The sequence below is a fragment of the Sinohyriopsis cumingii genome, unplaced genomic scaffold, assembly GCF_028554795.1.
Source record: "Sinohyriopsis cumingii isolate HCF-2022 unplaced genomic scaffold, ASM2855479v2 utg002187l, whole genome shotgun sequence".
NCBI lineage: Eukaryota > Metazoa > Mollusca > Bivalvia > Unionida > Unionidae > Sinohyriopsis > Sinohyriopsis cumingii.
Window position 1 is genome coordinate 376371 of NW_028316149.1, and position 27118 is coordinate 403488.

Genomic DNA, 27118 nt, shown 5'->3' on the forward strand with positions numbered 1-27118 from the left:
GTTAATTAACAGTGTATTATAGATAAGGCCATGTTCATTGTAGTAGTGGTTGTAGGGTTCATTAACATTGTATTATTGATGATAAGGCCAAGTTCATAGTAGTAGTGGTTGTAGGGTTAATTAACATTGTATTATTGATGATAAGGCCAAGTTCATAGTAGTAGTGGTTGTAGGGTTCATTAACATTGTATTATAGATAAGGCCATGTTCATAGTAGTAGTGGTTGTAGGGTTCATTAACATTGTATTATTGATGATAAGGCCAAGTTCATAGTAGTAGTGGTTGTAGGGTTCATTAACATTGTATTATAGATGATAAGGCCAAGTTCATAGTAGTAGTGGTTGTAGGGTCAATTAACATGATTGTATTACTGATAATGAGGTCAGGTTCATTTTAGTAGTGGCTGTATGTTAACTAATATTAGCAAAAGACTGTCAATTAAAAGTACAGATTTTAAAATTTAAGTATAAATAATTGCCACGATAAAAGCTCTTCGAGGATGAAGTCATCGGATAAAGAAAATATAAATATAATGGAAAAACTAAAAGTTAAAAAGTAACAGTATTAAAATTCTGTAAAAGTTACCTAAAATTAAATGTGGAAAAATTTTGGTTTTTTATATTAAAAGTAACTTATCACTAAAGTTGCCTACAGGTACCCGGGTAGCCATCCATTAATAATAATCAGGGTAATAGAACGAGCAAACACGTACCCATTAAAAAAAAAGTATTCCAAGCTCAGATCGAGACACAGAATAATGCTAACAGTGCGAGGATCATGTCACGTGTGCATTACAGGGGCTTGTATGGCTGCTTACAATTTACTTGTAATACATGTACTATATTATAATAAGAGAGGACATTTATCTCCTTTCTCGCAGGACCTATTTAAGAATAAATGTTGATATTGTAAGCTAGGCATTCCTAACTTCGTGCCTGTCCATGTTCGCGCACCATTTTTCTTGCGACTTAAATGCGCTTGTTTTTAGATCCTGATGACACTGACTACATCAATACTTTTCGTTGACAGCGACAATACTGATTAAAAAATATTTGATGAACTAAAAGGTATATACGTACTACAATTCACAAAAAGCAAGCACGTTATAAATGTCCAGTTTAACTAATGCCATATTTGCCTCAAGTGTGTGCCCTGACGCGAGTATTGGCTGTTCAGGTCAGGGCTGCTGTTCACATGTCTGTTTACTGAATTCCATTTGTTCATCAGCGGGAAACCCAAGACAAAAATTTTATAACTGGAGATCTAGTTAATTAGCAAAAATAAATGTACGTTAAATACAATAAATATGTGCATTTTTCATGCAGTTTTCTGTAATTATGGCTTGTAATATGCAGATTGCTCTTGTTATGCTCAATCATGCTTTTCGCCACTTATATTGGTAATACATTACGCTGATACCATTTCGGGAGCAATGCCATCTCACTTCTGTCTGCGTGGGTTCAAGTCTCAAGCTCAGCTGACGTGAGTACGAGAGAAAGCTTGCCAGTAGCTTCTCGGAGGTTGGTGGTTCTTCCCGGGGTTTTATAGGGTTCTTTTTCTACCAGTTATACTGGCCGCCATGTATAGCCTATCTTGTGCTAGAAAATGGCATTAAACCCTACAACAACAACAACACTTATACCTCTCTTGGGGGTTGGCATATTTGAACCTATAACAAAGCAGTTCAGCTTCACATTTAATACAATTTCCATTTGATCAGGTGTGTGTGTGTGATTTGGATTTTTAACGTAGCTTTAAACAAATAAGTCATATCGCTACAATGTCTGCAGTGTGGCAGTTTATAGTGATGTTGAGCACTTGGGCATCATGCCTCAGACAAGTAGCATTATGTCCCACCCAGTTACATTATCCTGACACAAGGCCTACCAGTCCTAACACTCACCTCTTAATGCTGAGTGTCAAGCGAGGCAGTTGTAAGTACCATTTTAAAAAGTCTTTGGTATGACTATGTCAGGGTTCGAACCCTTACCTCGCTCATCTGAGGAGGATGCTCTAACCACTAGGCCACCGGAGCAGTCCCATTTGATCTGATACCTCGGTCAGCGATCGTTATGATTGATGGGTACCCCATAAAGATTTCTTTAGATTTTGACATCTCTACTTATCACTCATGTTCTTATTATGAAATGTAATATTGTGAAGAAGAGAATTACCAATAACTTGATTTTTATCATCATTATTAAAGTTACAAATACATGATAATTGCTAATAAAGTTACAAATACATGTTAATTGCTAATAAAGTTACAAATACATGATAATTGCTAATAAAGTTACAAATACATGTTAATTGCTAATAAAGTTACAAATACATGATAATTGCTAATAAAGTTACAAGTACATGATAATTGCTAATAAGGTTACAAATACATGATAATTGCTAATGAAGTTACAAATACATGATAATTGATAATAAAGTTACAAATACATGATAATTGCTAATAAAGTTATAAATACATGATAATTGCTAATAAAGTTACAAATACATGTTAATCAATGATGTTTCATTCTAAGCACTTGGTTTGAAAGGTAACTCATTGAAACATTTGGGTCTCAATAAATTAAAACCATGTAGGCATTTCAGTGTATTTGTTAAATGGACTAATTAAGAATGCAAACATCAGGTGAGTACAGTTGTTACCATTTTGCTATACAATTTATGCATGGCTCCTATGACATTTCAGACATAAATAATGATTCTTGGAAATCATAATTTTATGATTGCGTGTCCAAGTTTTTGATCTGGGACAATTGTTTCCATGCTGGGAGTTCTGGACGCCAACATGTGAAATCCAAGAGAGTAACCTGTGAATGACAGAGTGTTTGCATGCTTTGTGATGTTTCTCTCAAGTGTTTCAAGGGATATAACTCTGTCAAATATGTTAAACGTTTAATAGTTATTAAATTCATTTATTACCTTGAAGCAAATTTGCTTGGAATCAAGCAGTATCAATGCTTATTCTAAGCTGATCGAGAATCATAATATTTTTTAGGAAATTATCAATGTCTACTCACCGCAGAACTTATCTGAAATCTGTTAAGATGAAGCTTTACAAACAAAAATTCTTAACACTAGAATGATTATAAGCTAGAATAATTCCTATTCTAAATCAATCAAGGGCCATAATTGTGTAAAACATGACTGACAAAAGTTATATTCATTGAAATCCTTTCAGCTATAGTTAAAATAAATCTTTACAATAAATTTTAATAAAATATAACAAAAAGTATGAATGCTTATTTCCTCACAAGCCAATGGAATGACTATTGTATGTTGATTGTAGAAAGAACTTTAAAAAGTACAACCTAACGAAGCTGATCATCCCACTCATAAGATAAAATTTTACACAAAAGTGCAGTAAAATCAAATACAAAATATGGATAATATATTGGCAACAACATTGTGCACAGACATACACATGAACAGAATGACAGATGGACAGACACTATATCTACATCACCTTGTTAAAGGGTCAGTTTACAATACAGTCCCATCCGCTCACCATAGACTCAGAGAACCATACAGTCTCATTCCATCCCTACTGAGTAGGAGGAGAATCCAGTCCCATCCCATCACTATAGCATCAGGGGACAATACAGTCCCATCCCATCACTACAGAGTCAGAGGACATTACAGTCCCATCCCATCATCTAAGGTCAGGGGACAATACAGTCCCATCCCATCACTATAGCATCAGGGGACAATACAGTCCCATCCCATCATCTAAGGTCAGGGCACAATACATTCCCATCCAATCACTATACAGTCCCATCCCATCACTACAGAGTCAGAGGACATTACAGTCCCATCCCATCATCTAAGGTCAGGGGACAATACAGTCCCATCCCATCATCTAAGGTCAGGGGACAATACAGTCCCATCCCATCACTATAGCATCAGGGGACAATACAGTCCCATCCCATCATCTAAGATCAGGGGACAATACAGTCCCATCCCATCATCTAAGGTCAGGGGACAGAGTCAGAGGACATTACAGTCCCATCCCATCATCTAAGGTCAGGGGACAATACAGTCCCATCCCATCACTATAGCATCAGGGGACAATACAGTCCCATCCCATCATCTAAGGTCAGGGCACAATACATTCCCATCCAATCACTATACAGTCCCATCCCATCACTACAGAGTCAGAGGACATTACAGTCCCATCCCATCATCTAAGGTCAGGGGACAATACAGTCCCATCCCATCACTACAGAGTCAGAGGACAATACAGACCCATCCCATCATCTAAGGTCAGGGGACAATACAGTCCCATCCCATCACTATAGTATCAGGGGACAATACAGTCCCATCCCATCATCTAAGGTCAGGGGACAATACAGTCCCATCCCATCATCTAAGGTCAGGGGACAATACAGTCCCATCCCATCACTATAGCATCAGGGGACAATACAGTCCCATCCCATCATCTAAGGTCAGTGGACAATACAGTCCCATCCCATCATCTAAGGTCAGGGGACAATACAGTCCCATCCCATCACTATAGCATCAGGGGACAATACAGTCCCATCCCATCATCTAAGGTCAGGGCACAATACATTCCCATCCAATCACTATAGAGTCAGGGATAATAGAGCCACATGACCTCATTGTTAGATCATGGGACAATATAGTCACATCCCTTTGCCGCAGGGTCAGGGGACACTAGTCAAACCCTCTTGCTTTTAAGTCAGGGGACAAACTCTTTCACATCCGCTTGTTATTGAGTCAGGAAACAATATAGTGACATCCACTTGCTATAGAGTCATGGGAAAATAGTCATATCCTCTGCTATAGAGTCTGGAAAAGATATAGTCACATCCCTTGCTATACAGTCACCAGACAATAGTCACATCCCCTTGCTATAGGGTCTGGGAATAATACAGTCACATCCCTTGCTATAGAGTGAAGGAATAATATAGTCACATCCTTGTTATAGAGTCAGGGAATAATATAGTTACATCCCCTTGCTATAGAGTCAGGGAATAATATAGTTACACCCCCTTGCTATAGAGTCAGGGAATAGTACAATCACATCCCTTGCTATCGAGTCAGGGAATAATATAGTCATATCCCCTTGTTATAGGGTCACAGGACCATAGTACTATCCTGTGCTATAGAGGCACGGAACAATAGTCACATCCCAGGCTATAGAGTCACAGGACAATAGTCACATCCTGTGCTATAGAGTCAGGGGTCAATAGTCATATCCCATGGTATAGAGTCACAGGACAATAGTCATATCCTGTGATACAGAGTCAGGGAACAATAGTCACATCCCTTGCTATCGAGTCATGGAACGATATAGTCACATCCCTTGCTATATAGTCAGGGAATAATATAGTTTCATCCCTAGCTATGGGGTCAGGGAACAATAAAGTCACATCCCCTTGCTATAGGGTCAGGGAATAATATAGTCACACCCTATGCTATAGGGTCACAGGACAGTAGTCATGTCCCTTGCTAAAGAGTCACAGGACAATAATCATATCCCTTGCTATAGAGTCAGGTAACAATATAATCGCATCCCCTTGCTATAGGGTCTGGGAACAAATTACATCCCATTGTTCTAAGGTCAGGGGACAACATTTACATCTCTTTGTTATAGGGCTAGGAAACAATGCAGTCAAATTGAATGTTGTACCAAAATTTGTTCATTCATGACAAAAAAATGTTAATTACACACAAGCAATTTGTATGGATTCATAACTCCAAACACTCAGTATAACGGACACATAGCTATGCTATTACATCAGCTAGGTTTTCTGGCAAAATGTGTTTTCTATATAATCAATTTACTTGGAATAGGTGCAGGATGTCTTTGATGAAATAAAGATTGCAGATAATATCTACAAACACACCGGGCTGAAATTCATGTCTCACCTAAGTTTTCATCCTGCCAATCAAACTCAATGGCCACAGTATATCATTGATATCTCTCCATTCAATCTTATTGTTCTGGGGAAAAATTGCACGACCAAAATTCATGATTAGTAACTCCACATTTAATATTACTGTTCTGGGGGGAAAATACACAAGCTAACTACACGACTAGTAACTGTCCATTCAACTGTACCGTTCTGGGGGAAAATATGCAAGCTAAATCCAGCAATAGTAACACTCCAGTATACTGTGCTGTTCTCGAGGAAAAATACACAAGCTAAATCCATTGCTAGTAAAACTCCATGCAATCTTATTTTTGGGGTGGGTGGGATTTGACCATTATACCTGATTCCAACTCTAATGTATACCATTAAAATAAATTCAGGAACATCATACAGTGTGCATTTCTTCTTAGTCAATACACAAGTAAATTTACAAACCGTTATGTAAAGCAAAACTGGCTTGCATTATAGTATTATACACTACACTGCCCCAGTGGTGGATGAAACAAAGTTCTAAAGGTGGTGCATGTCTCAAAGTGACCTTAATCTTATCCCAAGCTTTAAAATCTCTCTTCAAACACAAGAGGTGGAATTATACATCATTACTCAAAATTACCATAATCATATCCCCTTGTTTAAAATCTCTATGCACACATAAGGAGGAATTATACACCCTTACTCAAAATTACCATAATCACATCACCTGGTTTAAAATCTCTATGCACCCTAGAGGAAAAAGTATGCATCATTACTCAAAACAACCGTAATCACGTCCCTTAGTTTAAAATCTCTATGTACACTAGAGGAGGAATTATATATCATTGCTCAAAATACACCTCTCCCTCAATAACTCGCACACAACGGGGTTCACAAACATAGAACCCACTATAATGAGGCGCGAGATACCAAGGGATCTCAAAAACGTGGAAAAAATCACTTTGACAGCAAGAAAACAGGGGTGTGGGGTGGGCAGCGTTAGGGAACTGTTTAATGACTGAATCCTCATTTTACAATCATGTCGATAATAATAAATAAATAAATAATGTGCTTTTTTCTAATAAAGTTGTTCATTATTCTGTTTAAATAACATTTATTTTAAAAATATCCAACATATGAAAGATCGTTCCAACTGGTTTGAACAACCATCACGTGTATGCGAATAATCTGTGTATTACGTCACATATTTTTGTTTTCTTGACGACTCTGGTTCCCGTAGTGGCATTTGATATCCTGCTAAATCCTTTTTTTTTCTTCAAAAGACATCATTAACGTGATAATACAATGGAGGCCAAGTTTTAATTCAGTGCAACAATATAACAAATACTTCCGCAAGTCAATTATCAAAACACTGTCGGCACTTAATTAGGTTCTCATACAAGAGGACACATTGCATTTATGACGACAAAACTTGAAATGAACTAAAAGATAGAGCCAGAACACAAATTTGAATCGATATAAAATTTATTTATTAAAGTACTGCCTCCACTTAGCATAAGTAACATTTTCACTGATCAAAATTTCCTTACACATCGCTAAATGCGGTGTACTAGGAATGTCATTTGGAACGAAAATGTAAAAATTGTATGACCTATTTTTAAATTTGACATTTCATAGTGCTGATTAAAATGTCCAGGTCCTATCGACTGTTTTCGATGATAGATCAAAGTTTCCGTTACCAGTTTTGATCACGATTTTCTTCAAGTTCAACAAATATTGATTAATTTTGGGGGTATTTTCGTGTTTAAAAAGTGGGATCCATGCCTGACACCGCGCTATAATCGGGTTCGTGCGTTATCAGGGCGCGAATTAACAAGGGAGAGGTGTAACCGTAATCACATCCCCCGGTTTAAAATATCTATACACACTAGAGGAGGAATTAAACATCATTACTCATGCACTTTCCGACAGGCAGAATAACACAACTCCTGTTTTTACTTTGTAATGTTTCAGAATAATGATGGCCAATGTTCATGCTGTACTATCATGCTGTACTATCCCCTGGTTTAAAATCTCTATGCACACTAGATGAGGAATTATACATCATTGCTCAAAATAACCGTAATCACATCCCCTGGTTTAAAATCTCTATACACACTAGAGGAGAATTATACATCATTACTCATGCACTTTCAGACAGGCAGAATAACACAACTCCTGCTTTTACTTTGTAATGTTTCAGAATGATGATGGCCTACCTTCATGCTGTATTATCCATTCCCCAGTATCCAAAGCAATTTTGCAACAATGTTTATATACATCAATTCCTTCTGTACTTTTCCGCTCAGATATATCAACATGCTGTCCAAGGAGGCGCTTTGTTAGTGTTGTCTTTCCGACCCCATACTGACCAACCACCATGACTCGGATGTTATAAACCTTCTCCTTTCCATCTTGCAGAGCTTCTTTGTATAACTGAAGAGATTTATCATCCATACGAAGGATCTCCACAGGAATGACTGGGCCTGGAAGCAAATTTTACAACCAGCATTCAAGAAGGGAAATCACTGTAATATTTAAAAAAGAAATTTTCATGTGTTAAAATAAAGCTTTATTGTCATTCTTTTATGATGCCAAAACGACCACTCCTTTGATGCAGATCGTAACAGCATGCACAAAGTTAAAAGTAAACTGGATCTTATATTGAAAGTGTATATAGTGTATATAGTGTATATATATATATATATATATATATATATATATATATATATATATATATATAGTTTGCTTTAAAAAAATTTTGGGAAAATTCACATGTATATAGCTTACACCATTATTGTCCTAAACAGTGTCCTCATCATCTGCATTAACATACCATGAAGGTTAGTTCACTATCTCATGTCTGAAGCTTTTCACTTCGAAGATGCATTCTATCACCCAATATTGTAATGCAGAGGTTATAATGCACTGTACAGTTTCACAGTTGTTCATTTCCTGACATATATTGTCTGCAAGAGGTTCAATCTTTGCAGTGAAAACTGATACTCGATGTTTTTCATCTCTTACAATCCAATATTAAATTCTCTAGGTGATATTTTATAACTATTTTTAAGTCACAATTATTCAGTGGCCATTTAAATGCAGCCTATGACATGCAATTAGTTTAGCAAAAGTTCAAAGACTCCCTTGAAAAGGCTTATGCCTAATGGCTGAAACGAATTTTCAGGATTTCAAGAGATGACCATATATTGTTTATAATATATTGTTTATAAGCCTTCAACTCATGTAAGCACTCAGATGACACTAACACTTTTGGACTCTGATGACACTAGTACCTTTTGGACTAAGATGACACTAGGCCAACTGGAGCCAACAACAGACATGGTGGCAAATGACCATTGTATCAAATCAGAGGGTTGCTAGTTAAAATAGTCTTAATTTGTTATTTAAACTAACTGCGGTTGGATTCTCCACTCTCAAAATGGAAGCTGTGGATTTCACTCATTCAGCACTTTCTTGAGTTTGCATGATTAGAATTACAAGTGAAGGCTTTATTAAGAGATATATTCTCTCAAGATTTCACGCAACCAAGCTTAATGTAAGGTTGAAAACATTTTCATTTAAGATCAGGACAAGATCACGATTTGCTGATAACCCAATGTGCATATGTTCATCCATTCACAAGTTATCATGATAGCAAGATGTTAAAGTTGGCTACCATGGTGGTTATACTGGATGTCAGATCAGCTCCATTTTCATTTAGGACCAACATCATAATACCTTTAGATGAAATGTGTTGTAATGTGGTGTTATTAATATAGCTTTAACAATGTTTCAGTCATATTGCTATGATGTCTGCAGTATGGCAGTTTATAGTGATGTCTAGCACTGGGGCATCATGCCACAGACATGTAGAATGATGTCCAACCCAGTCACATTATCCTGAGAGCAGGCTGACCAGTCTTAACACTAACCTCTTAATGCTGAGTGCCAAGCGAGGCAGCTGATATAAACATTTTTATAAGTCTTTGGTATGACTTGGCCAGGGATTGAACCCACAAACTCCAGCATTCAAGGCGGACGTTATAACCGCTAGGCCACCGGAGCGGTCCATTTTTAATGTAACCATCCATCTATGAGAAGAAGCAATACAAAGATTTTCAAAGTAGCCAAGATGACAGCTATAATGGAGGCTAGATTGGCACAATTTTAATTTAAAACAAACTAGAATTTTTCTGGCGAAAACCCCATGTTGATGTGACTTACATAATGGTGTAGTAGTAATCAGAAGATCTGTAAAATAGCAAACATGGCAGCCATAACAGATGTCTGACTTTCACTATTTAGGATCAAACCAGATACCACATAAAGCCTTTTGGTGAAAACCCCAACTAAAACTCACTATTCATCTAGAAGGAAGAGCAACAACATTTTCAAGATGGCCACTGAGGTAGCCATATTGGAAGCCAGATCAGCAGGATAGTCATCAGGGACAACTAGAAATGACAAGTAGTTTTCTAGTGAAAACCCATGCCGATTGGACTTTCTATTTGGAAAGAGTAGAGATAACATATTCAGGATGACTGTAATGGTCAACCAATTCATTAGTCGAGTCTTGTTATTTCATTTGTATTGCTATGTTAAAGTAACATGTTCTTTAACTAAGTCTTGTTATTTCATGTCCATAATGCTATATTAAATTAACTAATTCCCTAACTTAGTCTTGTCATTTCATGTCCATTGTTATGTTAAATTAACCAATTCCCTAACTAAATCTTGTCATTTCATGTCCACTGCTATATTAAATTAACTAATTCCCTAACTGAGTCTTGCCATTTCATGTCCATTGCTATATTAAATTAACTAATTCCCTAACTGAGTCTTGTCATTTCATGTCCATTGCTATGTTAAATTAATTAATTTTCTGTCTCGTCATTTCATGCCCATTGCTATATTAAATTACTAATTCCCTAACTGAGTCTCGTCACTTCATGTCTGCTGCTATATTAAATTAGCCAGTTCCCTGAGTCTTGTTCTTTTATGTATGTTGCTATGGTAAATTAGTGAATTTCCTAACCACGCAACTGTTATGACATGTATGTAATGATAATGGAGCAGTGAGATATGGCGCAATGTAAAATGCATTATGACAATTTATACAATGTATACAGGAATCATCCTGTCATCATAATTATTCATTGCCAATTCACACACACACATTTATAAATAGTATTATCAAACAGGTTAGATATTTTTTAGTTCATACTGTATGTAGATTATGACACCCACTGCCTTGCCTGCATGTGGCAACCGTATGTATGTATGTATGTATGTATGTATGTATGTATGTATGTATGTATGTATGTATGTCATGATAAATTATTACCATACAGATCAGAGACTAGTTAATTCTTACTAAAGCAAGATTATAGCACTCATCACCTATATTGCAAGCACCAACCCCTATACACCTTGACCACTCACAAATCACTCAAACATGATGCTACAAAAAGTAGCTGGTATGGGAATTCATATGTAGCAGAAACTCACACGTGGACCTAGTATTCAATTCTCATCTAAATACAGTCACTGCATAGTCATATGACAGAAATCAAGGTATATAGAGATTATTACCTTTTTATGAAGAAATAATATCATACAGGTTAATGAATTTTATATACACCAAACAGTGCTCAATATGCTATCTTTGGATCCGCTAGAAGAATGATTGATAGCATTATATAAACGTTTAAATATCATACTAGTTATAGAGCTTTTAGAATTATCTAGCCCAGCGGTCCCCAACACAGTGCCTGCAGGCTCCAGCCAATGCTTTTTTGTGCATCTGTTTTATGCTCTTAAATTTAGTACTCATAATTATGATTTTCTTTACAGAACATTCTTGTACTGAATAATGAAGAAACACAAATTAAAATTATATACTCGCAAGGTATGTCAATGCTATGTGTATGCAAAGGTATATCAATTTGTTTGTATACAGTAGTGGTTGGTGCTTGTCACTCTCTTAAAAATTCTCAAATGTGCCTGTAGGCACAAAACGTTCATTACCACTGCTATAACCTCTATGATAACCTTGTTTCTTCATATTTATAAATTCACTTAATGCTATAAAATATTCTACTGTAGATTCCATGAATAGTGCTAGTCTCTCTCTCAGTAAATAAAACACTACAATACAAAATATGTACTGTAGAATCCATGAATAGTGCTAGTCTCTCTCTCAGTAAATAAAAAAACTACAATACAAAATATGTACTGTAGCATAATGAAATGATGCATGTCTAAACTCTTACAAATTGATGTGTGCATGTAACAATGATTTTAGTTAATGTTACCTTGATTGTTATCTCCAGAGTCATCAGGGACTGGTGCCGATGGAGGCATTGCTGTCGTTACACTTGTCTGTCCTTTATCTACCTAGATAAAATCAGAAAAAATCATTGGTAACAAATTGCAAAAACCTTGATTAACAAGTTGTTCTCCCCCCTTTTCGACTTCAGTGGTGATGGATACCTACTTTGCTAGGCATAATTTGTGATAGAGCATCAGTGTTATCGGAGTGCTAGCTAATAATTAATACATTGATTTTTACTGACCTTTCTATGTGGAACATAAGAAAATCCTCTTCTTTTGAGCCATGGCATTAAATCCTTCAGACTACTCATATTTATTTAGTATTCATGTCTGTCAGAGCAGAACACTTGTATCTCCATCGGTTATTGACCTGAACTTTAAACTGATGATGCATGCGTGTAGGGCAGCATCATCCCCAAGGTAAGAGTAACATCAGCTCTGCTTCAAGCATTACTCAGCTCATAGAGATATAGTCGTCACTGTCTAGACGGTTTTCACAAATTACTCTTACTTTCGGTGATACTGATTTCCATGCATGAATCAGCAATTTAAATTTCAGGTCAATAAGCAATGGATATACAAGTGTTCTGTTCTGACATGGATTGGATACACAAGTGTTCAGTTCTCAGAGACTAATACTAAAAATGTGAGTGTTTTGTTGGATTTAATGCTATAGTTCAAAAGACAATAGATTTTACATGGCTTCTGCATTAAATGGTCAGTCAAAATAAATGTATTAATTGGTGACTAGCAGCTTGATAGTCCATGTGATCAAAATGCCTGATAGTCTATGTGATCGAAACATTGACAAACAGCACAATTCGTGAGCTTACTTGATGCATAGGCAATGATGGCAACGACTCATAACCGATAGTCTACGCAATCAAAACACTGACAAACCAGCACAAATCTTTAGCTTACTTGAAACATATGCATTGATGGGAACAACTCATAACTGACTTGAGATGCAATCATTAATAGGGAACAAATCGTAAAACTGACACGAAGCATGGGTATTGATGAAGAACAATTCCTATAACTGACTCAAGAGACAGTCATTGGTGGGAAACTACACATACAACTGACTTGTGGCAGGGGCACTGATCATGGGCACTGATCGGGAAGGACTCGTATTACTGACTTGAGAGTTGAGACACATGCAACCGACTGGAGACAGGCATTGATGGGAAACTAATCCTGCAACTGAATGGAGACACATGCATTGATGAGGGACTACTCGTGTAACTGGCTAGAGATGCAGCCATTGATGGGGAACTACTGATACAACTGACTGGAGACACAGCAGTTATGAGGAGCAACATACAGCATTATTCTACATGTATTATATCTGACAAAATCATTCCGTGGCATTTTCCTCTGCATATTTCAAGACTGGATTAAATTAAATTCAATCATTTGCATATGACAATAGGCGGTTCTGTAATTGCAACTAAGCAATACCATCTATGGCACTGTCAAACGTTGAACTGTATGTTATCTACATACAATGGCGAGGTCAGTTGGAAATAAATTCTTTGATTTAATTTATAATTTAGTATCATATGGTAAATATTGGGAGTAGACAGTTTCTGTTCATTCTTGTTGTGGTGGGGTTTAACGCCATGTTTCACCACACAATAGGCTGTACATGGTGGCTAGTATTAACGGTGGAGGAAGAACCCAGGGAAACACCAGAAAGAACCACCAACCCACGAGAAGCTACTGGCAAGCTTTCTCACATACCCACATTGGCCGAATCCTAGACTCGAACCCTCGGAGACAGAGGTGAGTTGGCAATGATCATAATGGAGAGTGCTTTAGACCACTCCGACACTCAGTGCCCCAGATTTTGTTTATATTTTTGCTTTCTTGGAGACAGTTTATGGCAAGATGTAATTTTAGCAGTTGCAAGTTAGCATGTTTGTTTTGTTTACTACAGATAAACATTAATTCGCCAGATGTTCTGGTATAGCTCAAAATGCACTACTGGTCTAATAATGTGCAAATACATGGTACATAGAAGGAAGTTACCTGGATACATTTTGATCGAGTCATGCATTGATAGTTTGCACCATATCAGGTTTGACTGTATTTATTAATGAGTTGGGATTTCAGATGTTTTTATAATGTACAAATATTAAACACGAGGCCCAAGTAGGCTTAATTTGTTCATCTGGCTCTTACAAGTGTTCACTCTAATACTGTCTTTATGACCAGTTCGATGTGTAAATTGGATTTAATTTCTCAGCTAACTTCCATGGAAGTCATAAGAAATGATTGTGGTCTCAATGCTTCATCTTGATAAAACCGTGGTAAAATATCTTATGTGAAATCTTCCTACAAAGTTCTTAAGATTTTCCAGGAAATGTTTAATGACAAACTAAATAACAGTTTATGCCTGCTTCTATTAACAGAAAATATTGTAAATGAGGTCACCAAAATAATTTTTTAATGGCACTTGTTTAACAAAAAACTGGCTTGCCTGTTTTGCATAAGACATTGGAAGCCATGTAGTTGCTACACAATATACTAACAACAACAAAAAACTATAAGTAATCATGCCTAAAAAATACATTGGATCACAAATGGCTTATTAGTTTTCAGAGTGGTCAAAAATGCATTTTAATCCTGTTTGCTATGGAAGCCAAAAAGTTGCTTGGAAAGTCACTAAAAACATGACTTCTCTAGAACATGTTATAAAACCAATAACAGAAACGTACATTGAAACATACAGAGCTGTGCTTTTCATTGCAGGTTTGCTTCAGATTCCATGATTACAACAAAATGCTGCAGCAGTCAAATTAATCACACTGCTACAGTGTATCAATGTATAAATTACTCAAGCCAGAGGCACACATGTAATGCTAATCCAATCTGATTAAAATCAGATCTCCACTCACAGACCTAGTGAAGATTCTTGTTGTTGTGGGGGTTAACGACATTTTTCTGCACACGATAGGCTATACATGGCGGCCGGTATTAATGGCAGAGGAAGAACCCGGGAAAACACCAGAAAGAACCACCGACCCATGAGAAGCTATTGGCAAGCTTTCTCACATGCCCCATTGGCTGAATCCGAGACTCGAACCCACGCAGACATAGGTGAGATGGCAGTGATCCGTAACGGTGAGCGCTTTAGACCACTCGCCCACTCGGGGTCCCAGTGAAGATTGACACTGACCGCTTTTGTTATTACCATAATGGCTAATTTGATCAGCCAATCAGATTAAGTCTTATACCCTTTGCTTTTGGGAGACTATGCAGCATGGCTAAAGAGTGTCAGTGTCTGGCCCATGATCTAATTCACTTTTAAATTTCTGAAAGATGCATTTCCAATGGCAATTCAGAGGTAACCAGAACATCACCCTTAAGCGGTCACTGTCCGATATTCACCTAGGACAGTGGAGATCTGATTTTAATCAGACTGAGTGTTAAACATGATAAAATAGCTGGACAGCAAGATGAAAGACTTACCAGTCCTACTTCATCCAGCTGCTGAGTGGGAAAATGTGTTCATCAATTGATTATTTTAACTGTACTGATAATTACAATGACTGAATTCAGTGGTAGAAATCTTTCACGATGTACATGTGATCATTATAGTAGTAAATCAAAAGAACAACTTAGTTTTCATTATTATGCTCTAATAAACGCACCCCAACCCCATTTTGAAAATGTAATGCTTCCAGGGGCATTAATTAGTGAATATATGTATCTAAATTTTAAGAGTTTTCAAATAGTTGCCAGGGAAGCTAATACAACATCTTAATAAATCATGTGTACAAAGTATGATCAAAATTCTTGCATACTTTTGAATAAATTCTATGAAACAATTCATGAACACATGCTTATCAATGCACAATATAAAACAGACACGGGTCCATACCGTATACTTGCTCAACTTCTGAACAGGAAACTCCTCAGCTGGGTGTAATTAAAATTGATACATGTCTGCAGCATGATGCCTCAGTGCTAGACATCACTGTAAACAGACACACTGCAGACATCGTAGCGATATGATTGAAAAAGTATTACAGCTACATTAAAAATCCTAGTCACGCACACACACACACACACACACACACACACACACGTGCCAAGATATAGTTAATCTTAATGATAGGAATTGGTCAGAACTTCATAATCGATAATCGGTTCCACTTAACCAACTGGCAATCCCCCATGAAGAACCTGTTGGACCTGATGTTTACCATATTTTTAGTACAGTAGAAACTGTCTTGAAAGACTACCCATTCTGCCATAAAATTATGTTCTCTCAAGACAGTTGGTATCTCATGACAGGTCATAACACTATATAATCATTAAATGTATTTATTGAGATGATGGTGTCTCAAGACAGGTGGTCTGACATAATAGTGGTCTTTCAAGACAGGTTTTACTGTATAACCTATTTTAGTAACATATTCTATATGTTTGCACCTTTAGAATTTTCTACAAATGATCTTTGGATCTACATCCAGGCTCTTCTTTTGTGTCTTATTTTTTATATAATCTGGTTTGAGAAATTATTTAGTACTTGTATTCAATATTTGATTTGGGTGTAATTGTTTATTCAAATTATTATTCAATGGAAATACAAAGTGCTCTGCAAGACCCTCGAATTATAAGATTTTATTTTGTAAACATTAAGAATCTTCTAGAGGATTATTCTCCATTGGGTAATAGTCTTTTTTTCTTTAGAAAATGCTACTTGTGATCCAAGGTCCAGTTGAGGACTCTATAATCTTTTTTTTCTAGAAATTATTAATTTGTGCTGCATGATCTTAGACGAATTAGCGGTAATATGTTGTGTCCAGTAATTAAATTGGGCAGGAATTTATTTATGCAAATTACTTAATTGAAGTTATTCTTTTCTGCAAATACAGAATGATCTTCAATAATAACATTCTTGGAATTGGAGACTTGGATTTAGGGTTAATTCTTGGATTGTATCATTGTGATCTAATCAAAGACTCTTGGCACATCATCACTACATGGACCAGCATTGGATATAATTTGGATTTCCACTAAAGTTTTTTTAAAAACTTTAATAATTAGGACATGTGTCTGTAATTCTAGGATTATATGGGATTTAGTTCACAATGCTATAAGTTCTTTTTTTCACATTTTGTATTCTAGAGAAGTAAATAATTTTGTGAGCTTAACAAAGTGTATTGCTTCTCGCTCTTTTCTGTTACTTATCTTAAAACCATAGATTCGTAATATAGAAAAAATGATAACAAGTTTTATGCTGGACAGAGGAATCTAAAAATTGAAACAGGCCTTATATAAAATATGAATAAAGATGGAATCGGTCTACCTAATCTTAACAATAATCGAAATTTTAAAATAAATTTATATGATAATAATTCCAATATTTTATGAATTGACTGCGTATTCTACATTTTGATTGGATGTATACAGTCATGTGATACTGATCTGGAATTCTTTATGCCGATAAATTCAGCAGACTACTTTTGGTTCACTGTTTCCAGATCATCTGATGTAAAGTTATATATATATATATATATATATATATATATATATATATATATATATATATATATATATATATATATATATATATATATATATATTATAAATGCCTTACACCCTTATAATAACAAGCTCCCACCACCCACTACTGTGATTTTCGATCAAATGACAAGCCACAGATTAAAATTGACCATTAGAAGTTACAAACATGTAATTGCACAGACCTTCCTGCACTCCAACACTCACCCATTTTCCTGAAGAAGGCATTTGGCAGGCTTTAGAAGCCAATCTTTGGAAATTATTGCATTTTACCTTGACAACATGTTACAGCAGCGGTTATTAAATGTCAGGGTCATGTGTCAACCAACGGATCTCACTAAATATGGATATAATTTGCTTTAGAACGATCTAAATGCATAGAAAGTAACAACGACGTTGCTATGACAACACATGCCATATGCAAGTTTAATTTTCGGAAGAAAAAAATAACAATACATATTCCTGGTTTAACCACAACAAACATTTTTTATATATATTAAAATAATGATCATAACAATATATCACTGGAATGACCCGCTACGACATTCTACAGAGTACCACTTTATAAAGAATCAATGAATCTTGGCCAGCAAAGATAGGACAAGGTATTTTATTGCAGTTAAGAGGCTAATGAAAGAAAACTATGATGTACATAAAAGTTAATGTTTTGTTGATTGAATCTGCTGATCTGATGTTTAAAAGAAATAAATTGGAATTATAAGGATTAAATGAGCACGTTCCCTTGATTTTCTCTTTAAAAAGAGAGTAACTAAGACCCTAGACACACCCTTCACTTGAATAAAAATACTTTAAAAAAAAAAAACTACTCAAAATTGAATTTGGATCCTAAAATGTGGGAAATAGAAATAAATGTATATGAAAATATATTGTAATTCATACAAACAAAAGAATTTGTAGAAAACAAAGCAAACGTTATAATCTCAAAACTTAAATCAGAATCTGAAACTTGTCTGGAAAAAGCTTAGCCAAATAAAAAAAAATGCTTAAATACAAGCAAGACTAAAAACATGCCTATGTGCATGGTGGGATGGGGAAATAACATTTATAAGGAATGTAATGAGAAATAGAACCACCAAGTCCTCTCTGTAAGTACCAGCAAGATGGTAAACTGCATGTTATAATCCAGTGTAAATAAAATAAGACAAACAGCACAAAAACAATTGTCTTAATACATATATGAACAAGTAAAGACAAATAACCAAATTAAAGCAAGGATACAAGAACATGTATAATACACGTAGCAGAAAAGAATGAGTAAATAAGGAAAGCAATTTGCAGTACTTAAGTTCAACCAAAATTAAAAAAAGTAACTCGAGTCAGAGGAAAGAGAGTTATGTCTACCTCCTTAAGAGGTAGGTGTGTTTAATGGGCTTAAGGTTTATTACCACCAGAACTTTAATACCATCATGTTTCAATTAAATCCACATCGAAACAATTTTGGTTCCATTACCAAATTAAAGCTTCACAATTGTCATGTGACTATCTTACAATTCAACTCATTAACTGAGCAATCTTAATCCACTTTTGTATCATCCAATATATATATATATATATATATATATATATATATATATATATATATATATATATATATATATATATATATATATCCATACTACCAAGTTTTCAAGAAACACTTTAAATCTTTACTAAAACCCTTAGCTCAAAAGATTTAACAGTATGGACCATGCTGTCAGTCACAATTCATGACAGTAAGTTTGATCCATTCAGCAAACCCAAGACAGAAAAAGTAACTGAACCAAGTATTCCATTCAGTCCAACAGAAATAGTTTCAGTCCATTTTACGACATCAATAAAAGTAACATTACCAAGTTTTCCATCAAGTCCAACAAAAACATTTTCCATTCATTTCACAACATCAAGCATGAACAATATACATCTTTAACTTTGTCTTAATTCATGTCCATGCAAAATAATCATTTGAGTTCATGTCAGAATGTCAAGCTAAAATAGCATATAGAAAAAAGAAGAAAAATTAAGGGAAAAAATAGTAAAAGTTTAAATAATAAAAATACATGCAGGCATTAACACTGTGCAACATACACATATGGTTATAATTATAAGTATCTCTGTATTGGAAAGTCTAAGACATGATCTGATTCAGACAACCCCATCCCCTACAAGAACAAAGGGGTAATGAATGTATTACAAATGCAATACCACAAACACCACGTCATGGTGTCAAAATTAACAAACTCTACAAACCTCTGAGCAAAAAGGTCTTTTATTGATTTAAAAGTGGAAAAGACAAGAAACCATGCATAGTAGGATCATGCCTGAAGGGAAATGAGTATGAACAAAGAAACCCATGTTGGATTAATCAAATAACACAAGGAAACTAGCACAAAACAAAGAAAAACCTCAATGCAAAATTATATTTTCCAAATTATTTTTATTATTGTTGATAAAATACTTAATCATCATAAATGGACAGGGATAAACAGACATAAAATACTTTAATTTTAGAAAACATGAGGGGGCATCTATAAAGCTATATGAGCTGGGATATGAATGCGTGGTGTCCACAGATAAGGTTACAGAGCTAAAAATCTGAAAAAGAAATTTCATCTAGAAAATGTCATAATCATTAAATTCTGGAACCTCCAAATTACTCATTGCAAAGCATATTAACTTTTCCTGTCAATTTCGAGTTTAGATATTTGGACGCAAAACAATTTATCTTAAGTATTAAATTATATCATGTTAACTATTTAAAAATTGGCCAATTTGATGTATAAAAAAGGAATTCATGAAACGTTTGAAACAGTGGAGAAATGTTATTAGTATTATTATCTTGGAATTAGATTTCTATGTTTATGGCTTAACTTGTAAATTCCAAAGAGAACACTTTTTTTCATATCATCATGACAAATTAAATAGGAGAAGATACATATTGGTAGAGTCAGTTGAATCTATTTTGTAGCTATAAGTTCTGGAAATTCTGAAAATCCTGACTAGTATTCCAGATCAGAGAGTTATATTACAAAAACATGCTGAAACAGGTTATACCTGAAGTAACACTAGAGTTTTGTTTTCAAACTGACATTCAAATGCACAATAATTGTCATTCAACGGACTGCTGCTTTTCTAATCAAAATAATTTACAGGAAACTAAGATAATACCATTTGACAACCACACTGGATTTAAGACTCACACTAAAGTTTCATTTAGAATCAATTAAATATCACAAGAAATCTACTGGTGTAAACCCATGTCAATGTGCCTTTCAATTAAATAGTAGCAAGACGTTCAGGATGGCTGTCCAGGCAGCCATATTGGAGGTCTCATCTGCTTCATTTTCATTTAGAACCAACCATATACCACAATAAGTCTTCAAGTGAAAATCCCAAGTCAATAATATCAGTTACTATTACATCATATTGGTAATATTCAATTACAATTACATCATATTAGTGATTTACAATTACAGTTACACAATACTGGTGATTGCAAACATGGTGTAATTTTAATTAATTACTCAATTACACTAATTAGATTGTAATTGAAGTCTAAATCCCACAGTATACCAAGTAAAATCATTTACAGTTTTCTTATCTAAAACTTAGCTTTACTGCTTATTCTATGTTAAGGCCTATATTATTAGTCTAACACCTGGCAGTTAACATATGTATTTTCTCTCAATTTTTTTAATTTGCTTGGAATTAAAAAAAAGACATTTATTTTTGCTTTTGTAATTGACTTGTAATTGAGCAATTAAAAAAGTCTAAACCTTCATTACAATTACAATTGAACAATATAGTCAGCATTTAGCATGCTTACAGCCGTGTTACATGGAGGGGTACGGCGATATGTGATGAGCATGATTTTAAGAACAATCAGCAATGAACTTCGTTGACAGTGAATGCATCCAACTCTAGTGGAACAATTATAAATGCTTGTATCTGTTATAAAATTCTCATTCTGTTTGTTGGGTTGAGCCTGCATTGGCAACTGTTTTCCTCGGAGTTACTTCTTAATCTAATGCTGTGTTTGACCTTACTCCAATGCGGTGACCTTGTTTGGGTTCACTTCCGGGCCATCACTATTTATTGGTTCGCGCTTCCCAAACAGCTTTGAAGAAGGCTTTCTTTTTATATTTCTCTACAAAGTAATTGTGTTCCATGTGATGTAATTATTATTTAATGAATATTTTTTAAGTTAATGTACAAATTATGTTATTCTTCATTGAATAGTCTTATTTTCTTAAATATATTCCTTAGAGGCGGTAAGATTTTTGACGGTGATTTCCGCAGAATTCCGTATGCCTTACGGGATTTCGTAGAATATATAAACTAAAAGCTTGGCAGAATTGGGAGGATGGTCTGACATTTATCTTAAAGAAAAATCCCCCCTTTTAGGTCAGAATGCAAAATTACAGGTAATTATATTAAATAGACTTGTATTTAAACTTGTACTAAATAAAACTGATTTAATTAAAGTCTATTTCAAATTATAGAGGGAGAAGTAACAAGAATAAGAATTCACAGCACGTAAATGATTTCTCTAACACGTCACCGGCGGGAATAGACACTTTTATTCAAATCCAGTGAAGTGAATTTACGTCTCCAAGATTTAGCATTAGAATAAAAGTGTACATATGGTAGGGTAGGATAAATTAATACATAGATTTTAAATAAGGAAATATTTTAAATGTAATTTAGAAAACTCAAAGTCATTGAAAGAGATTTCCAGAAAATGATGCAGATAAGGTCCCGTACCCATCAAGGAAATAGGCCATGTGAAACAAGTTCTCAACGAGTGAACAGGATGACCAATGACATGAGTACAATTATGGTGGATACAAGAAGTTGCAAAGGCAACCATTTTGCTCAAAGTACAGTTGACGTTGGTAACACTCCTACTTTCTAAGCTACAGCTATAATGGACACTGTGATGCCTGCTGGGGAATGTGTGTTGGGTCATAATAGCAGTCTATCAACTCCAAGAGCATCAGTATATTGGAGTATTAGTGATACCGGTGTTATACCTTGAGAGATGCAGACAATATTAAGGCTTTCTTGAGAAATAGTACATGGAACCAGCCTTACAGGATTTGGGCTTAGCCAGAGCTACGAAAGCGATGGAAAAGAAGGTATCCCAGTTATGTAACACTTTTATGGGTGTTGCAGATGAACTGCAAGCAGCTTTGTATGGAATGAATGCTGATGAAAGGAAAGTTGAAAAAGAACAGAAGACTACAAATCACAGAACTGTTGAGAATTTTGGACAAGGTGATGATGATAATTTCTCTGCAAATAGGAAGTCTGTCATCAGAGAGTGATAGTGAATTAATCTACACATCTAGTGCAAGTAATCATATCAGCGTTATGAGGGTAAAGGACAAGGAAAAGCACAAGCTCAAAGTTACCACCCATGTGATTCAATAGTTTTGATGAAGTTGCCAATCGTCAGAGGTGGACATCAGATGAAAAATTAGATGAATTACTTCCAAGATTACAAGGTGCTGCAGGTGAATTTGTGTATGGACAATTGTCTCACAGACTACATGCATTACACAAAGAATTAACCAGTCGAAATAGGATTATTGAAACTGCAAAAGCATGTGGCACCCAGTTACTCATAGAGACCAGAAATATGGTGAGATTGCAGAAAAGTATGAAGCTGATTTAAAGAGGTTATTTGACAAGGTGCATGTCAAGCGTGATGAAGAGACCAGACAAGAAGATTTACTGAGAAGATTCCTTGATAGATTGATAGATGATGAAGCTCACTTTCACTTTGAGGACTGTATGTAAAGAACCGAAAGACAGCTATCTTTCAAATAGTTAACTTCAAAGAAACATGTAAGAATAGAAACAAGAAGAGTAAAAAACGAGCAGTCAAAGAATGAAGGTGTTCAGATACTGATAAAGATGGTAGTCTAGTGACTGAAGATCAAAATCAGTCTACAGAGAAAAGAGTTGCAATTGGGCAGCAGGGAAGAATAAGAATAAAGTCTTTAATAAAAAAAAGTGCAAGAATCTGCAAGAGTTGGCAAAGGCAACACCGAGAAGAAAGACTCAAAGACAGATTCAATTGATTTGGATAAGCTGAAGGAGGTTATACAAGAAGAGATAAAGAAACATGCTGCTAATTTAACACAGAGTTCTTATGCATGCCCATGGAAACCAGCATACATCAGGTTTGATAATGGTCACAAAGTAAACAATGTTACCAAGATGGGTCACATGGTCAAAGGCAGAGTTAGTCATACAATAAGGTCTATTTTATTTGTATTACTCCTTCTCATTTCAAACGTGAATGTCCAAGACACCAGAACAGATATGATAGAAAGCCCACAACATATAAAACCTCCAAAAATAGCTCCGAGTTAAGGGTATCCAGCACAGGAAAATGTTTTATGGGAAGTGACTCCATTGGCCAAAAGACAGTCGAGGTTTTAAAGAAACATGGTCTCGGTGATTAAATTGAGCATTTTTCTGATGAACAAACATTAATATACCTGTCAATATACATGTTCATAGAGGAATACCAACGTCAAAGGGCAGTTATGTTATGGGTTTTTGCACAGGGAGTCCCAGTTACATTTGTAGTAGATATTGGTGCCGAGAAAACTGTTCTAGCTGAACATGTATAGAAGAAAACAGAGGAGTCTGAAAGACCAGAATTAAGGAGAAAAGGATGTATTGTACATGAAGCACTGGGGAACCACTTCTGGATTATGGGAAGTGTAAAGTCACCTTAGAACTAGACACTATCAAGATGGATAAAGTAGCAATTGTTGCTAAAATCGAAGACGCAGTTTTCTTTGAGATTGATGCCATGAAAGAATCTAATCAGAAGCTAGCAGACATTATTTTGAGTGAAAGTAAAGTTTTTCATGACGGCAAAGAGATAAAGTGTCAACAGATTGCTAACAATCAAATCAAACGAGTTTGTTAAGCTGATAATTGCATCATATCTGGTTTGAGTGAACAGATTGTAAATGTGTTTCTTGATCGCCATAATTCTGATGATCAGAAAGGTGAATGTGATATTTTTATGAACGAATACTGCGTTATGAAAATGTTATCCCCTTGTGATGGCTTCTAGTCTTGTTAATCTTAGTGCTACAGCTACAGTAAAGGTGGGGGTTGAGAATCCTTTCCCATCATCAGTCTCAAGGAAAAAAAGAGCTGTCATTGGTGTCACGGAATAGCACAAATCCTTTTTTTGTGTACAACGATACCCGAGAGTGATTTATGTATATTGTACAATATTTCAAAATGGTGAGTTCGGTTCATCTTGTGAAGTGTTTTTGAGGGGGTAAAACATAATGCTGCCAGCGCACATATGATGTATAGCTACATCATCTGTGTATAAACGCCTCTCCGCAAGACTAAATCTACATGTTTTGGAATGTCTTGTCAGTCGGTGGTCTGATTCACTCTGTTGTCACTAGAACAGAAGTAATATCAGTAAGAGGTAAGGGAGGAAATTGCGCGGGAAAGCCCGACCACAAGGCAAAAGTGAATCATTTGTTACTTCTTAGGAAGTGTAACCCATAAAACAAATCTACAATACCATGGCAAAAAATAGGAATGCATATGGACTTCGATTCATGATTACATATTAAATTTATACATAGTTGAATCCATAATTTTGGAATCTTAAAATTGGTACCTCTTTAGAGGTATATCCCACAAAACATGACCTTTTAACAGAGCCTAACCATCAACAAGTACAACGAACCTGGATGACAGAAAAAGAAACCGAGGAAGTAAATATCACAAGAGCTGACTATATAGAAAAACAACAAAATGGATACAGATTTTATGCACACAGGATTATAGACTTTGTGAAAGACAAATAATGAACAAGACAAAGAATCAAATAATGAAAAATAATATAACAACCAGCAAATATATATATATGTGTGTGTGTGTGTGTGTGTGTGTGTGTGTGTGTGTGCTTGTACATAGACAAACGCACCACATGCATTCACAAAACAAACTACAAAGCACTTAGACACTTTATTGTTGTCAACACTAAATACTTTATTTTCAGCCTTAAATACTTATTAAAAATTTCTTTTAACACAAATACGAATTGCTAAGGAACAAACAACTATAATAAATCTGATCTAGATAGAGCCGTCCTTACATCTAAAGGGGAACTACTTCAACACAAAACTCGCTGATGCACAACAAGGATAAAAATAATGACTTTGGCAGAGTCACTCTAACATACTATATGAGTAAAATACCACATGTTTTACAATTTGAATAACACATGTCAATCTTTCGTTGTTAAATCAATGTGAATCACTCTACCCCTGTCCTTGTACTGTGCAAGGTTATTTTGTATTTTCATTATTAAGTTCGTGCGGATTATGTTAATTGATCCAATATTTGGATAATATATACGCACGTATTAATCATGATTCTTTTCTCATTCAAGTCATTCATCATTAAACATTGTATTTGTATCACTATCAAGTGTTCTGTTGTAAATCCGAAATCCAACCCAGTTATCTTGTTACAGAAGCCATGCCATAGGTACACGATATGGAACTTAACCACAAGCATATGGAACTAAGGCATCAACACACATAATGAACCATGCCACAACCACAAACAGACATTGAACATATTTAAGCACACACATACAATTAACCATCCCACAAGCACAGACACTGAACCATGCCATAAACACAAAGTCATGGAAGCCATGCCATAAGCGTATAGACATGGAACTTAGACATAAGTACATGCATACAATGAACTATTCCACAAGAATACAAAAACATTGGACCATCAAATAAACACACAAAGACTGAAATGGAAATCCATCCTGGTTATCTTGTTACAACTGGTACTAATGAGAAAGTTTCACCTGGATCAGTCATAAAGACGGTAACTCTAGCGGAAGATGAAAATTAGGAATGGAATGACATTGCAAACAGATGTATCAAGCTAATGAGACAAAGATAGCATATACAGTGACCCTAAGCAAGCTTGCTGATCATATAAAATATACATGTAAAGAAGGGAAACTCTAACCACGAATGCAAACCAATCTCAAAGAAGCACACAGAAGAAAATCTGAGAAAAAGATATACCTGAATATTTGAAAGCCATTTCTAGAGAATCATCCGATGAGAAAAGTTTCTTCAACAGAAAGAAGTACCAAAATTACTCACTGATTTCGAAGTTGTTTTCCCTCAAGATGAGAATGACTAAGGACTTACTAAACTTACTAATCTTGCAGAACACACAACTGACACAGGGAATACAAAACCAATAAAGCAGCCCTTCAGAAGTGTACCAGTGGCATTTGCTAATGAAGAGAAAGAAGTTATTGATAAACTGAAAGTTCA

At 35.3% G+C, this 27118-nt stretch overlaps 1 protein-coding gene across 1 annotated transcript in view; it reads right to left on the reverse strand.

The window, feature by feature from the left end:
• Positions 1 to 27118, reverse strand: part of LOC149770957 (uncharacterized) — a 139537-nt gene that overhangs the window by 70196 nt on the left and 42223 nt on the right. Inside the window, exons 6-7 of the mRNA XM_089948941.1 lie at positions 12203 to 12284; positions 8105 to 8371 (exon numbers count right to left, since the gene is read on the reverse strand). Coding sequence (XP_089805067.1) covers positions 8105 to 8371; positions 12203 to 12284 — 349 coding nt within the window. The remainder of the gene's footprint in view (positions 1 to 8104; positions 8372 to 12202; positions 12285 to 27118) is intronic.